At 35.5% G+C, this 17,380-nt stretch overlaps 1 protein-coding gene across 2 annotated transcripts in view; it reads left to right on the top strand.

Annotated features, from left to right (window-relative positions):
• Positions 1-17,045, top strand: part of SLC25A21 (solute carrier family 25 member 21) — a 232,233-nt gene extending 215,188 nt beyond the window's left edge. For both annotated transcript variants that reach the window (XM_036384707.2, XM_036384708.1), the window contains 6 exons: positions 53-112; positions 2,535-2,642; positions 6,661-6,825; positions 11,792-11,973; positions 12,792-12,844; positions 15,332-17,045. In XM_036384707.2, coding sequence (XP_036240600.1) covers positions 53-112; positions 2,535-2,642; positions 6,661-6,825; positions 11,792-11,973; positions 12,792-12,844; positions 15,332-15,411 — 648 coding nt within the window. In that variant the 3' untranslated portion in view covers positions 15,412-17,045. The remainder of the gene's footprint in view (positions 1-52; positions 113-2,534; positions 2,643-6,660; positions 6,826-11,791; positions 11,974-12,791; positions 12,845-15,331) is intronic.
• The last annotated feature ends 335 nt before the right edge of the window (positions 17,046-17,380 follow it).

Below are 17,380 nucleotides of genomic sequence, written 5' to 3'. Positions count from 1 at the left end.
AAGTAACTAATAATTTTTTTCAATTCAATTTCAATCTATCTTCTATTCACAGTTTTTTACCTTTGAACAATACAAGAAGCTTTTGGGATATGCATCATTGCAACCAGGGCTGGTATGTATGGATACAGAACTTTGTGTTCTGATATAATATGTGTCTGCTGAACAGTCTGTCTCATCTGCTTCCTCCCACAGAAGAAGCCCAAAATTAAAGGGTCCAGCTCAATCCAGAGTTTTTTAAAACAGACCTGTCCCTTGATAAAAAAATATTGATAAGAATATATCAACATTGATAAATTATGTTTTATATCAAATGTCCTCAAAATAATTCCCTACAACATCTTAACATTCATGAACATGGATAACAACAGCCGCCATGGAAGAGAATGTTTAAGCTTGTCATTCTTAATTCTTATGAAATAACAAAAAAAGTTGAACATTATCAATATTTATTTATTCATGTCATTGTGTATAGTTTAACACTTCAACCTCACAGTGCTATTCTCCAAGGCACAGTACACCTATAGCAAAAATAGAGATCTCAGTCTTATTTTAAAAACTTTATAAAAGAAACAATTATTGATAAGAAATTGTTACTTCCTTTGAAGTCCTTTGCTACTTCCTTGGTTTAAAAACAAAATGCAGGTCATACATATACACAGAAATGTTTTAATGCGAAGATGCAGCTTGCATGTGTAATCTGCATTCTCATGTGTAGATCTTAATTCTGCCATTGTGCATTAGGACTAAAATACTTTTTATAAGAGCTACTGCTCCTTGTGGTGTAAGAACGTAAATCATAGTAAATATCTATTTTTCATGATGATGACTTCACAACTTTAGGAAACAATTGATCTTTTTAAGGCTGTGCTATAAAGGTTTTGGCAATTTCAAGTCTCTTTTAAAGAGTATTGCTTCCAGTTACATCTCCCTTTAATTGCAGTGAGTGAAAGGTCACGGAATTCTATTAACCAGGTTAAAGCAAGTCTCCACTTCCTCTTAGTCATTCCACTGGCCCTATAGCTGTTTGCAGTCTCTCCTATTTTATCTGGTATTTTTCATCAGTTGTCATCCCTAGGTGTATATAGAGAGACTGATGCTTGTTCTCTAGCAAGTGGAAAGAACAGAGTTGAAGGTTCTATGGTACCCCAGCACCTTTTTTTGGGCGGGGGGGAATAGGCTGAAAACTTGTAAACATGCTATTGCATGTTTACAGGCTGCCCAAAAACTGTTGTGATTCATAGAACAGATACAGCAATGCTTAGAAAATCAGAAATCCCTCATATTTTTGGTGCAGTACTATTATTATAGAGGCATTTTGGTCCTAAGGTAGTGAGGGAAAAAGAAGACTAAGGGGGATTCTGGTCTAAGCCAGGCAGAATGTTTCTATGTACCTCAACAGACCTCATATCAAGGCAATATTTATTATTAAAAGACAGGTGCATACATTAGCACCATCTTCCTACTGGTTTCCATCTCATGGTTGATGATGAAATGTTCCCATCTTACTGGAAAAATCAATTTGTCCGTAACACCATCTTCTCCAAAGGCAGTAAGACTGGTGTTTGCCATTGCCCCTCTAACTTTTCATTCCTGTCTTTCTTGAGCTCTCAGGAGTCCCTGCTCAAATCCCTCTGCATTAAGTAAGTTTTTTCTCACTATTGTTTTTTCCCTTACTATTGTTTCTTTGAATTTCAGCAAATGGATTCATTATTATGTATTTTGGTCCTGAGACTTTTTTCAGCACCTAGAGAGTTTGGGGATGTTAAGTGAAGGCAATAAATGTGTAAGGCGATCATTAAACTTAACTCTCTGAATTTTCTCAATTGACCTAAATATTTTAATACTATTTTTTGTTAAAAAAAATCTTTAAATGTTCTGCCATGATGGAAAGCAAAGCAGTGAATATTTCCATGTCTATGGCTGAAATGCCACCAGCTTCTAAGTAAATGGAGTTAATTTGTCCTTGCAATGAATGCTGACATTTCCCCATGTGCCACTCATTCCCATTTCAACCTTTCTAGGATTTTTAACTACTAGGTGAACATTCCTACTTGTGCAATTTGCTTAAGTACTGAACTATTTTAGTTTTTTACATGTATTTTTAAGTTAATATGTTAGCGTTATGTCCTTAATGCTCAGTTCAGGGATTTTATTTTTTCCAGTGCTGCATAACTACACTTATATTTGTGTTATTATTCAGAGTCCACCCAAAGATAACATGAGGACATTCTTTTGCCACTTTTTCCATGTTTGCGCAATAATTTGGTACCATATTTTCCCTTCCAGCTGAAAAGAGAATACATGGACATGAAGTGCTACAATATTTTGTTTTGATTGTTTTGGAATATGGTTTATGGCTATTGTCATATTGTCTTCATGAACTGTCAACATCTATCAAGGGCTAAAGTTGTTTAGCAATAGAATACTGATGCATTACTGTAGTCTTACAGTTTGCATTGTATGCCTCAGTTTCACAATCTGATGTAGAGGAAGTATTACTCCTTAATACTCAATTTTCATTTGAACTTTCCTAGGCATTTGCAGTTGCTGGCTTGGGATCTGGGTTGACAGAGGCAGTTGTGGTTAACCCATTTGAAGTAGTGAAGGTTACCTTACAGACCAATCAGAATGCTTTCACAGAGGTAGGAAAACTGCTTCCTTCTCCTTTTTCTATTTTATTTAGCATATTGCATTTTGAGGTTCATATTTAGTGCAGAATGTCTGTAATATATTGGTGGATGCAAATGATTTCCCCACAAGCTCAACAGAAATGGAAGAGACCCAATAGCCACTGCCCTCAGGTATGCAGAGATGCCTGCAGTATTGTCAGAGGCATCAGCACCTCCCCTGTAAATATTCTGTGCCTGAAATGCACCTTCATTCCTCCTGAGCAGCCAGCAACCCAGCACTGTGAGGAATTGCAATCCAGGAGTACAAACCTGAGCCCCTTGGATACAGCACACTTACCCCAGCAAGCTCCAGATTTCAAGTGAGCCCTGGAGGTTAGCATAAAACACCACAGCCCTGTGCCCTAGACAGAGTCCAGCTGCTGTACTTTATGCAATGTTTCTTGGATGAAATTACTTACAAGACTTCACTTTTATTAGCACAAACTGGAAAATTGTTATATAACAAGTACATTGATAATTTAAATTCTTGCCCAACTTCAGAGTTTTGTTATTCAAATATTGTTTCGTCCAAAGGAGTAATTGCACAAAACATTGGCCACGATTCTGGGTACTGCTGAAAGGGGGAAAATATTAAACTGGAAAACAGTGATTCATGAAAATCAAGTGTTCTCAGGAATGCACTAGCTTCTATTAATTTTAATGCAGAACATGTTCCAGGATAAAGGGAAGGAAGGCAGTAATGAAGTTCCTTTTTCCTTTACTCATTTATGAAAAATAACAATTGTCAAACCATCTTTTTCAAAATCTTTTGAGGAATCAGCTGTACCATGGTAGAAGTGCCAAATCACATTAAGCATTCACATGAAAAGGTTAGCTGAATCCCTGGTGGGACATGATTTTTGCATATTCTACTATTAAGTTTTGACTGATTTAATACTTGCATGCCTTGTAGCAATCATCTGCACAAATTGAACAGTTTTGGGGGCTGCACAGTAAAGAGATTTATGACCCGGACATTTACATAATCTGTTGGGGCCAAGCTCCTCAGGTACACTCTGGAAAAATACAGCTACTGATTTCTACATGTCATAGAGTAACTGGTACCTACTCCATAACTCATCCAGAAAAGCACTTTCTTCCAGAATAAATTTTAAAATGTTTGGTATACTCCTGTTCAATTCTCAATGCATATGAAAGACATGTTTATTTGCTGCAAGTCTCCAGTCTAGACATTTTTTAAACTTGGGCAGCAAAGCCACTGAACAGATAAATAATGCAGAGCAGGAGTTTAGGATCCTGGAAGAAGAGAGACTGAAAGTAGGAAAAAGCAATGTGTGAGAGGATCTGTCTCTCAAGAAGATGAAGTGATAAAAGTTATTATCTATTACTCCTCCAGCAGTAGTGAACAGATATTCTGGATCTTTCTGTTTCACAATTGTGAAGATGTAATTATCCTAGCTTAAAAAAAGCTTTTAAGTATACACAAACCACCATTATATTTTGAACAAACTATTCCTTGTAAAGTTGAAAAAGACCAATGTATCCTTTCACTTCATACATTTTAATTTTTTCTCTACTGCAAAATTTATAAACCACCCCAAAGTCTGGGGTGGTTTAGTTTGTATATTTTAGCCAATTATTTTCTTTCGTTACAGCACCCCTTCCTTGCTGACCTTCAGAATGATACAATAATCGAACTGTAGCTGTCCAAAAGCATTCTGAGTTGTTTTTGTTCAGGTGAATATTCTCTAATTTAATTTAAATGCAAAATTTCACAAAATCCAAATAATAGTATATTATCATACAAATAAAATTGTGACAGAATGGTATTTGGACCCTACTAGAAACCTAGTTTACATTGAAAATATTAACTACTTGCTTTAGGGAAAAAAATCCAAGCAAAATTAAGTTCTTAAATCACAAAGATTATTCTATCATGGACATGTTAATTTTTAATATATCTTTCCAAAGTGTTAGAACTTCAAAATTTGCTGTAAATTAGAAAAAGCTCCAGTGATTTAATACCTTGACATCAAGTTCTCATTAAGAAAATGTTAAAGAACATTCCACAATAAAGCATGTAAACTCAAGCCCATTGGAAGAAGCATGTCCAGAGGTTATATTATACGGCACAAGGCATTACCATGCACTGTTTTTCTAAAAGGTTTAAGTAAAGTGTGTACCTATCCCATTGTGGAGCTTTCATACTACATGATGAAACCTAATGCAATTCACATATTTCTTTGACTATTGTATAGAAATAATAAATATATCTTGTTTAAAAGGAACAAGGAAGAGCATGAGCACATACACTCACACCCAGACTCCAGCACACCCCCAAAGCAAATATTCACACCCTGCAGTGACAGCTGAATTGTTCTGTGGTAGCAGATCATCTTTCCAGGGTTGAGAGATTTAAAGAGGAAGGCCACTACAAATCACGTATCAGCCCTTTTGTAATGTGGATTGCTGTGGGTAAAAATAATGGTGGCTTTTTGTTAAAGTAGACTGCAAGAAGTCCAACACCATGTTGTTTGGTTTTCCTTTTTTTTTCCCTTTCCCTGTAGCCTTGGATAACTCACTGGCTATAGAAGATGGTGTGATGATTAAAATCTTCTCACCTGACATAAGAGTTATGATTAATTAAACAAATACATTTTTCTGCTTTATGATGAGAAGAATCTGACTCCAGATTCCACTGCATAGGTCTATATTAAGTTAGAATCAACGGCTATGTGAGGTGCATTAACTCCAGATGTTTGTACAATAAATTCCTCTGTCTAAGGTCCTTCCATCATCAATGATGAACCGCAAACCTTCTATGGCTTGATCAGTTGACATGATGACACCTCCTTTGGTAGAAGGGAAGTGCTGCCAAAGAGAGTCTTCTTTCTTACTATAGGACTGAAAAGGGAAGTCAGGTGTAGACATTGCAGATGTCTATATTTGGGCTTATTAATCCCATCTCAGGTGTTCAGCAAGTGAGAGGCTTAGCCTCTAAGGCATGAGTAAATCCATACTCAAGACAAGGGATACCAGGGGATACCTTAATATTGAAGGTTGCAGTATTATTTCTTAAAGATCTAATGTCCATTTTTGGAGCACAAAAAAGGATGTCATTGCTAGTACCCATGTTTTGCATTTCTGTTTTAGAATAGATTCTGACTTGAATTCTTGGGAGCAGATAGAAAAGTAAACTCCAATAAAATATATGCAGAACATTAGCAGGATAATATTAGTTGCAAAATATGAAAAAAAAAAAACCAAAATGAAACTTTGTATTAAAGGTTAAACTCATCAGTCACCTAAATAATTGGTAATATGCTGTGTCAGATATAGTAGCATCATTTGGCTGATGCTGTGGATCTACCACAGTGGTATTTTGAAATGGAAAGCTGTTAAACAAATAAGTATATTGAAATTAGTGGTATTCACAGTGGTGTAGTCAAAATTCTTCTATATTTTCATGTTTGAACCTCCTAGTGGAAGTCATGTTTTGCCTTTCTAATTATAGATTTGGTTACCCCGAGCTTTATGGCTTTATGGCTTTTTTTGGCTTTCTACTTTGGAGAAAGCCAAACTCTATTCACCAACTTTTTGGAAGTAATGTTTCTATAAAGCTGCTAAAAATGTAAAATATTCAGAAGGGGAATAGCTAATTCTGAATATCATGGTATATTCAAAAAAAGTTCAAAGGTGCATGTAGTCAGGCAGATTCTGTCTGATATGAGACAGTTTCTTCCTTTTTGTCTTTTGTGAAATGACAGTCTGTTACAGTACTACTCTTTTACAGTACTCAAGTCCTGCTTACATCTTATTCTGCAATCAGAAAAATGAGGAATCTTTTTTTAATTAAAGTTTTGTTTTTTATTGGTCACAGGAAAGGGAAAATAACAAATATGGTGATACTTAATATAAAATTATAAGAATAAGGCAACACTGTGTTTGTCAACAGCATGGAAATTATGCTATGTTTATTGTTTTCTTTTTGTAAAGATGATCTCTTCTTTCTTTTGCTTAACTTGTGTAGCAGCCATCTAGCTTTGTTCAAGCTCAGCAGATCATTAAAACCGGTGGTCTGGGCTTCCAAGGACTCAACAAAGGCCTCACTGCAACACTGGGCCGTCACGGAGTTTTTAACATGGTTTACTTTGGATTCTACTTCAATGTGAAAAACATTCTTCCAGTCAATAAAGTAAGTTCTTCATACAATGCAATAGACAATCGGATAAGAAGTTTGACATTTTTATTCACACTATTTTTCTGTGCAAAGCTGTGGTATTTAGTGATCAACACTGACTAACCTAGCTCTGTTTTGCAGAAATCCATAGCATTTTAATGGAAGCAAATTAAGGACTCAATCTTCTCACTTTTTAAGCAAAGCTGAGTGTAGTCATATTTGAATTATAATTTTTATGAATTCCCCTTTATAGCATGGTAGCAGTGCAAAAAGGTAGCAAATGAGATACAGACATGTTGGGTATGTATGCAATTTTTTTTGTGGAAAACTGGCCTAGAAGAGAAAAATCAGTTTCTAGAAATTCTGTCAGTACTCACATAGGGGCTAAGCTTGCAGAGCTGCAGGATTTAGGTTATTTTGGCCAGGCACAGGACCTATTTACTCAGAGTGTTCAACCTAGTATTGAAGGATGACAGGGAAGTTTCATCCTTATGGGAAAGAGACAGTCCAAAAGAGGATGTAAAGGGTCATGCACAGGGACTTTATATCATTTATAATTAAAGAAAAAAAATCATTATAGCTGTAATTTCACTTAAAGAAGTTTTGATAGTCCTATATTACTTTAAATAACAAAGGAAGCAAATATTCCCTTTACAACAAAAGGAAATTTTACAAATGAAAACGTGGTAATATCAGCAACTTTTGAAATGACTGTGTGAGAAACAACTAATGGTTTATTAATGATTCCAGTATGCTACTTATTGAAGTCTGTTTTTACTAATGTGATTTTTAGATGATGACAGTTAAACAGTCACAGGTGTAATATGCAGTGATATACATGTAAGAAGGTGCAATTCACATCAAAAGGGATCATTTTCTATTCCCATATGAAGTAACACCTCTTTTTTTTCTGCACTTCTGAGTAGCCTGGTATTTTTGTTGGCAGCGTTGTGTAAATGGAGAAAACCTCCACTTCTTATTTGCAGATTATTACAGTAAATTGAATTGTTCAAGAGCAGCTGACCCACAAGTTTCTACAAGTTTCTTAGAGTGTATCTAAGCATATTTTACAGTGCACTTTAGTCACACATTCTAAGACTCAAGGCGCAGGAACAGCTTGTTACTAAGATAGGAGTAAACACTTTTGTGTTGATCAGAAGATTAAAAAATTATAATCACAATGCAGAAAATTCAGGAAAATATGCAGGTAAGGACAGAGACTAGTATGTAGCTTCTGTGGGAATCATGGGAGATGTTCTTGCATAGGAATTGAACAGTAAGCATGTTGAACAGTAAACATGGCATAAGCATGCTTTCCTAGCCTTTCAGATTTTAAAAAATAGGAAACAAGTATTTCATTATTAGAAAGAGCCAGAGCTTTATGATCTAAAGGAAATTGGTACTTTATACATATTTTGTATGATGCAGAAAAATTTTAACATCTACAACATGGGTTTAAATATATGTAGAAAACAAAAGGGAAATTACTTCAATGTCAGCGACCCAGCTGTCCTCAAATATTAGCAAAATGAAAAGGCAATTTAATCAGTGTGGGATTAACTGCAAAAAACGTGGTGTTTGCCTGATGCTTAACCACTGCACAGTGCCTTACATGGTGGCTTGCACAGTGGCTACATCTGTGCTGGTAAATGGAGTGGCAATGCTGAAACTCAGCTGCCTGTGCTGTTAAACATTCCCTGGCACAGCTTTGGCCCTGGCCAGCCAGAACAGTGCCTGGGTGTGGCTTAGGAGCCAGTGAAGGCAAGGAACCCTTCCTAATGGGCTGGCTTCAGGCAGCCAGTCTGTTTTGAATGGTGACAGCATTCTATAGTGCTAATAAAGCTAAGAGCACTCCCCAGACCAGCCAGTGTCAGTGCCATAGACAGTCTGTACAGAGATATATAGCCAATAATTCAGATCAAACTTCCATTAAAATCAATGCAAAACTTACCCTGAATTTAAGAAGACAAAGATCAAGCTTCATCTGGCTGATGCTAGCCAACATTATGTCTCAGGTACTTACATGCATTGAATTTCACTTCAGTCACTGCTAAATGGAAGTATTTGACAATAATTTATGACCTGTAACAAATCTCTTCTGTCAGTAGGCAGGTACTAGAGGCTTAGAGATATCAAACCTTTACAAGGAATTTGGTAGAAGCTGGTTTGCAGTTAGTCTGAAAAATACTTAACATTTGTTACTTTGTCTAGATTTCTCACATACTTGATTTCATTACAAAATCTAGTTTGTTAACTTTGTATATTTTGCCAGAAAAGAAAGTCTTAAAGCCAGTCTTGTAATATTGGCAAATATATAAAAATTACAATATATAAAAATTGTGAAATTAGAATACTACACTTGTGAAATAATTTTGACTATTTGCTGTCCACTATCTGTAACATGTGGAAAAATATATTAAAATCTCTGAATGAGCCTTTTAGCTGTCAGCTAAACTGTGCATTAAATTTGCATCCTAGTTAGTGATGTTTGCTGCCTATTTTGCCAAAAACAATAAATCTTGTAGGTTGAGTGCTCAAATGATATCAATGACATGTGTGGGTTGTAAATGTCCACAATTAATAATTTCTCATATATTCAGTCGATTCTGCTAAACAGATCATTTACAGCCAACCCTGTCCTCTGTTTTCTGAAAATGGAATAAGCCAGATTTTTCAGTTGCCACTAATGTACCAACCATAGAGAATTAGCAGCTATGCCTCTGCCCTAGCAATGAAATTATTTTTCAGATGGCATCTACTTTTATAGCGCATTTCATAGGTGTCCAGCAGCTTTGCAATTTTTTATCATAATTAGATTTTCTTTTAAACATTAGTTTCATTAAAACCTTTGCTCACTACCACCTCCAAGTGGCTGCCACATTTCTCAACAGTATGAAATTTCCTACACCTGTTAAAAGCCCCCTTTGAAATGTGGCCAACTGCAGGACTCATTTCAAGTTGGGCACTGCCAGCCCCAGCCACTGCAGATGTGCCTCCTATTACAAGGGCTGCAGCATCAGACCAGGGGTGCTGAGCAGTGCATTGTCTTGTAAGAGAAAGGGGCTCTGAACTTCCAGAGGCAAAGAAGAGATGGGAAACTCAAATGGGCTCTTCAACTTGGTGGGTAAGTAAAATAGCAGACAATAGTTTTATTTTAGTAGCTTTTGGATCCATGCCAACATAGAAATTCTGTGTAGGAATAGAGTGAAAAGCAGATGAGGTGCAATGGACTTGAAGAAATAGCAAGCCAAGGTGATTTAGGAGAAGCCTGGATCAGAAGGAGTAGTGGAATAACCTCAGAGTCACTGAGCTTGGCTTTCAGAAAAAAAAAAAAATTGACACCCCTATTTATATTGAATCTTTATAATGAAATTACCCAGATATTACAGTGATGAATTTCATAGGAAAACCTTTCCCATGAGGTTTATGATAAAAAGAAAAAATCAAGTTATAGCAAAGCTGGTGTTGATTATGGTACATTTGGTTAGAGTCCAGTTTTGTAAATGGGCAAAAGGGATCTTCTCTTCTTCTCTAGATACCAGAAATATTGGCTTTATTCTATTTGCATTTAAATCACTGTATGTACAGAATGAAAATAATTTTTTGCTAAGATCTTTGCTAAAAAAGGGCTACAATTCTTGTACCACCAGCAATTCTAATTTTTAAGTTGTTATCAGTATGTTTCATGTTTTGTGAAATCAAGGTGGGAGTTTTTCTGCACATAATAAAGAGCTCTGTTTATTTGACATTTCTTTCTTAACACCTGTATGGACTTCACTCAATGTATATTATGGAAGTTTTAATTTATTTTTCTTATCGCTAATCTGGAAACAAAAACTTCTTTCTTGGTTTCTGTTTCATTTAAAACCATACAGGTTTAGGGAAAAAAAACTGTCTTATTTTAACATTGTGCCGATGTTATAACACAGCAAGGTCATTTGTTATTTTAATAATGATTTTCTATAGTTAAAGCACCTTCATGACAGAAGTAAGCTGTATATAAAGAATCTGATGTAGCAAAAATGTGTCCTTCTGTTAAAAACCAATTGCAAAACCAAATTATGTGTATAGGAAATGTTCTGGAACACGCTTGCCTGTGACTTCCACTACTTAGAGAAATAGGATTAAACCTGCTTCAAGGGACTTTGACTCCCAGATAAACTCTGGGTTCTTTGATGTCATAGAAATGCCAAAGTAGGAGGTCTTTCTAAAAGATCAAATAAAACCCAGTTGAACTGTGAACTGCGAGTGAGCAAAGTTTTCAGATGCACTTCTAACCTACTTCTAACTTTTACCGTGTGCATATAGTAGGGTTCAGAAACAATCTGTTGTAAATTCTTCAGCCAATTAGCTGAGTGAATTACCACCGTTTATAATGCGCAGAACGTGGAGGCTCTCTTGCCGTTGTGCCGAGTTGGATTGTTAATAACAGGAAGCTAGCACTTCTCAGTACAGTGGATCAGCTACATGTGAAAATAAATGTAAAAAACCTGGAGGGGAATGGCAGCAGACTGAGATTAGTCTTTATTTAATTTAGCATTTGGGGGTCCAACACACAAATGAGTGTTTTAGTAGGCTTCATGGTGGAAGTTGCTGTCATTTGTAAAATATTCTGGCCAATTAGCTAATAGTGTGCTTGGATTTCTCCTGTTTTGATACAGTAATACTAAGTACATTGTGAAGCCCAATTATACAAATCATCCCCATATGCCATACCAGTCTTTCTTTATGAACTGTGTTTATAAATCCTGTGTGAGGAAATGTGTACTTCAGCAATTTAGACCATGTGTAAAAACATAGCCAATAGGATTGTCAAGAAAACAAGTTCCAGCATAGGAAATCCTAATGTGTTCCGCTAAAATAACACGAGTGTGCTGTGTGAGTTTTCTGATTAAATGCTTATTACTTTATAGTGCTTAACCTGCACAGGTCTTCCCATTTCCCTTTTTATTCTTTCTTTCCTTTTTTTTTTTTTTTTCAGGATCCGAATTTGGAGTTTTTGAGGAAATTTGGAATTGGGCTAGTCTCAGGAACAATAGCCTCAATTATTAACATTCCTTTTGATGTTGCAAAAAGTAGGATTCAAGGACCACAGCCAGTTCCTGGAGAGATCAAGTACAGAACCTGTTTTAAAACTATGGCAACAGTCTATAAAGAGGAAGGGTAAAACATTCTTATTTTAATAAATGTCCTGACCTCTGTTTTAGTTTGTATGGGTCCATAAAACCACGTTGTTGTATTTCAGATTTGATGAGGACCATTAAACCATCCTGAATTCACATATCAAAAGAACCCAATGTAGCATTTTGAAAATTTATTTTAGCATTACAAGGATATATCTTCCTACTACATATGAACTTCTACAAGTGACTTACAAAATTATTATTACATTGTCAAAATTTATGTTCCCCAAGTAAATGCTTCATATATCTCATGTGTAAATTTTTCCATTCTTCATTTTGCAAAAGGAAAATATGAACAGAAAACAGACTATTTCTCAATTTAATTTAATTTTAATAATGCAGGCCTCTGTACCTTTAAAATTATTGCTGAAATAATTAAACTGGGGACAGATCCTTTTGGTAATAACATTTTCCAACTTTTAAAAATATTTCTCAAGTAGTGACTGAGTTGTGGCTTTGATATTCAATTATATCAGTCATTTTGTCTCTATATGCAGCTGTTGTTAACAGACTTGTCTTGAAAGTAAACCCATCTCACTGATTAAAGTCATATTTCTGATTGGCTAGGCTTACAACATTGCTTTTGTGACTGAACATTGATTAACTTTTTCTCTTCATCTGATCTGCCTCTGTAAAATGTTAAAATCCAGATACAGCCTGCTATTGAACATGTGTAATTTCAAATAATTGCCTCTAAGTGCTTTGCCAGCATTTTAACAAACATATGCTACAATTCCGTTCTTCTTTTAGAGCAAGAATATTGTTTGAAATGTTTTGTTTGTTATTCTTCTGCTACAGATTTCTGGCTCTGTACAAAGGCTTGCTTCCCAAGATCATGAGGCTCGGTCCAGGTAATTTTCCTTCTGTCATTTCTATTTTGCTTTTGTTCTGGCTTTCTCTTCCCATTTTTACAGTTTCTTGAGAAAATGTAGTAAGTATCAGTCAAATAAATGAATCAAAATATCTGTCAGTTTGAATGGTTTCTTTTTAAAATAGCATCATCTAGTAGTATCACAGATGGATTTGGCTAAATATGTGTCTAAAAAGAATAATTTACACGTATACATCAGAGAATTGCAGGTTCAAGTAAATGCTGGTTTGTGCAACTGTTTTATTTATTAACAAACCAAAGCACATGCAAATCACAGACTGTAAAACTTTTGGATGTTTCTTTAAGTTTCCTATTCCTCCTTATGTGATATTTTGAGTCCATTAACACTATTCCATACCTATGTGAAGTCAGCCTAAAATGCAGGTTAGAGTCTCGCCGTAAAATGCACTCAACTAGTCAAGGCACAGCCCAAGCATATCAAATTCCAGTTACTTTCTTCTCTCATGCACTATGGGGGCAGACACTAAAAAGCTGATAGCAGAGCTGGGAAGAGACTTGTATGGCTCTGGAAAACGAAGAGGACAAGGACATCTTAAAACTGGGGTTGTTGCTTGACCCCTTCTTAGTAATTGTTACTCCAAATGTGGGAGCACGGTGGTTGAAAGCTGTATCTTCCTTGGCTTTTAGAGTTTTTTTTTTTTTCCTGACTGGTTTTGATTAATCATGAAAGCAAAGCACTGGGCCCTCAGACTTTGTCAGCCCACAAAGGCTGTCTGCGTCAAAAAGAGCAGAAGCCCAATTTGAGCAGTATCCCATTCCCATTAAATTGCATTTCCAGTTGTTCAAGCTGGTTGTTTAATATGCAAGAACACACATAGGTAAAGCAAGTAGGTACAGAGCCTGTTCTGCAGTATAAAGGAGGCATTAGGTTTGTCTGTAAATGTTTGCATATCCAATCCATCTGGCTAAGTACTAGACCATGCCTGGTTATTGTGCAGGACGAGGAAGGTGGGGAGGAGAAACAAGGAGCTCTGGAGCTAAAAGCCTTTTCCCTCACACTCCAAAGATACTAGATTACATACAAGACAAAGAGAAGGCCGTGTTTAGCTTTCCCAGTACCTCTTAGCACAGCAGATTTTGGAATAAAGTTTTCCATCTCACAAATGACTATGCATTCTGGCCCACATCCAGCAAGTCAGTTACATGTGAACTTCATTCTAAATACTTCTGTAGTTATATTGGCTAACTAACATATAGGTTTAACTTTCTGATGAAACAATAATACAGTCTTTATTATGACTGGGAAGGTAATTCCTTCTTCCAGCATGTGAGTGTTTACAGGAAAAGAGATACACAAATAGATCACACAGTATGAGATTTGGAATCAGCCTTGATTTGAGTTCAAATCACATCTTAGACATTTTGTCTATGATTTGTTTGTTGGTCAAAGCCTTTTGCAAACATCTGTTCTGTCTAGCTCTCTGTGAGTTCCTTTTCATAGAGAGTTTCAAGTCTGGTGATGCTTCCTTGGGACAAATGATATGGAGAAATTCATGTAGTAATTCTGTGTGCCTGGTTGTCTTAGCCTATCCCTAGAAAGGAGAGCCCAGTTCAGCAGAAGCCTCATTTGTTAGAGGTGCCTCTCCAAGCCACCAACTGAACCAACAGGCAAAGGCAAGATCATATTTATGCCCCAGTGCTGGAACCCACAAATAATATATTTTTAATCATGCAGCCTGGTTCCCTTTATCCAGTTCTCCATCTAGAAGCTTCTCTATCTGTTTAGTTATATATATATATATATATATATATATATATATATATATATATATACCTTCTGAAATGTTCTCTTTCTTTATCTCACATAGTAATACAGCCCAGTTACAGTCTGTCTTCACTAACAGTAAAGATATTTTATGGCTTTCAAGCTGGGATTTTATACTGTTACCAATTCTAGCAAATAATGCCATTTCATTAGATCAAAACTTTGCCTGTGGATTTGTAGCCAGGAAAGATTATACTCACTTCCACACCATGATTTTCTGCTTTAGACATGGTGAGAAAACAGGTAAAAACCTCTCTTGACTCTTACCTGGAAATGTTTTTATCATCCTGAAGATGAATTTTTGCCATTCCACCAGTCAAGTTGCTCTTTCATGGCCAAATCTTTTTAAACAGGCACACAAATATACATATATTCAGACTAAAAGTGTCACTTTTAGAAGAACAAAGCAAAACATTAATCTTGAAAAAGTATTAGGAAAAATCACACTGAGAGTGAATTTTATTTAATATACAAGCTATTTACATAAACTTTATGATCTAATATTAAGTAAAATTGGTATGGTTTATGAATTGGTGAATTTTTAGTGAACTCAGGAAATAGACTTATCCATTTTGTAAATAAGGCTTTGCCATATTCTTGTTTATGTTACACTAGAAGTGCTCTATAATATCTTGCAAATACTGGATTTTCTATGTAGTAAAATAATATCTTTTCTTCCAGGTGGTGCAGTGATGCTTTTGGTTTACGAATATGTTTATGCATGGCTCCAGGACACAGTTAATCACAAGGAGCATTTCTGAAAAAACGTACTCTTTAAAATTGCGTGCATTCTAAAATACCCTATAATAAAGCAAAAGTGATTCTTATCCTTTATGGTGTTGAATACCCTCAGATTGCACTGATGTTAATACAATTCCAAACAAATATGGTCTCTAGGTCCTGATCCAAGAAAACATTTAAGTACATGTTTTTCTGTAAGTGCATAATTAAATAGCCCTTGACATTTGTAATTGTTTTACTGGACCAAGAGAAAATATAAAGCAGACTTAAGACTGAGTTTTCAAAGGACAAACTGAAATTTTGTCGACACAGAATCATCCTATGCATACTTCTTAAAAAGTTTCAGCTGAAATGGCAAAATAGAAACTATCAGGGTATTTTAAAGTTAAAAAAGGAATAATCCTGGGGGGGGGCAGATACTAAGCTAATGTAAACTGACAGCTCCATTTACTCCACATTAAGAAAATGATCCATACTCTGCAACTCTTCAATCAGTCTTGGGTCCAGTTTCAATTCAGCCCAGTATGATTTCAGCATTCATATAAGAGATTTTCAAGTTCTTTGGAGTTTGGATAGAAAGGAACAGCACAAGTAGCCACAACCTTAAAAACATGCATACTGCTAAATATCCTACATGTTCTTAGCCATATATATTATATAAATCTCATTCAGATCAAAGATACTGAAAGTAATTAGAATGCATCAAGTAGCATAAAAAGACAAACCAACATGGGATTCATAGAAGAAATGAGTAAATAAATTAACAGAAAGAAATCATTTTAGGCATATGACACTCTACTGCAAATTTTTTTTTTCACTTTGACATACTATCCCAAAAGAGCTGTCCTGTGATAAAAATGCTCAGTGCACCCTGACTGCCCCTTTAGCCTTTCATTTCCACCATGGAATGGTGAAACAAGGTAGCCTATCTGCAGTTTTATATTGCTAGCCATACACCTCGAAGAAATGCACCTTTCTGTAGATAAAAAAATGTTGCTCTGAAGCTAAAATTTTTCCTTTTCCCAGTCACTGTAAATATAAATATTCCAGGGATGTACTTGCATTCTTACTAGCCATTCCAACTCTGTGAAATACAGTAAATTCTGTTATGCTGACTCAAGACATAGTTTTTGTTCATGCAGTTGTGCCATTCTACATTTTCTCTTTAAAAACTCCTTAAATAATTAAAAATCACACATCATTCTCTTAAAATATATAAAATATATAGATATATATAAAATATAAAAGTGTCTTCATTATCAAACTTGGTTTGATATCAAACAAGCATATATCTTGCAAAGTTTCAGTATCTCCCCCATACTACATTCACTCTGTTGGCAATAATGTTCTTTCTATGAAGGAGGGACAACCCTTTTCCTTGGCAGTCCTAAAGAAGCACCTTTCTGCGTTGTTACCTGAAAATGGCAGTTCACATGTGAAGTCTCATCTCACAAGTGTTTTTAATGCATTGGAAAAGCAACAAAAAGCTAAAAATAGAAATGTGTTTTCAGCACTTTCAAGGATGCCTGTATTAACATGCTCAATAAGCCTCTCTTTTGTCTGAATTTGGCAATGGTGGTTTTTCATACCTATGCTATTTCATAGCTAAAAATCAATAAAATTAGCTCTGTTAAAGTTTATGGTTTTAAGGAAAGTGTTCCTTGTTACAGCATTTTATTATCAGTATTTGGCCAAAGAGAAGACAATACTAAGATAATTTCAAAAACTAAAGCAAAACGCTTTATAATTTGTCTTTTATTAATTTAGAGCATTCAAAATATAAAAATAAAATGCTTTAAACATACTTTATATACATATATAGCCTTTGGTTTAACATCCTTTCCAACATGATTTTTTTCAGTTCAAAGCTCAGCCTGATCTTGGATAAAAGGAGAAACATTCAAAAACAGAAAACAGCATGGTATGGGGAAACAAACCTATGAATGTGCCAGCCCAATGCCCCATTACTCCTTGTATAATATGGGCTGG

The sequence above is a fragment of the Molothrus ater genome, chromosome 6 (assembly GCF_012460135.2).
Source record: "Molothrus ater isolate BHLD 08-10-18 breed brown headed cowbird chromosome 6, BPBGC_Mater_1.1, whole genome shotgun sequence".
In the NCBI taxonomy this organism is placed as follows: domain Eukaryota; kingdom Metazoa; phylum Chordata; class Aves; order Passeriformes; family Icteridae; genus Molothrus; species Molothrus ater.
Note: the sequence above shows the minus strand (reverse complement) of the source record. Positions and strands in the feature narration are given on the sequence as shown.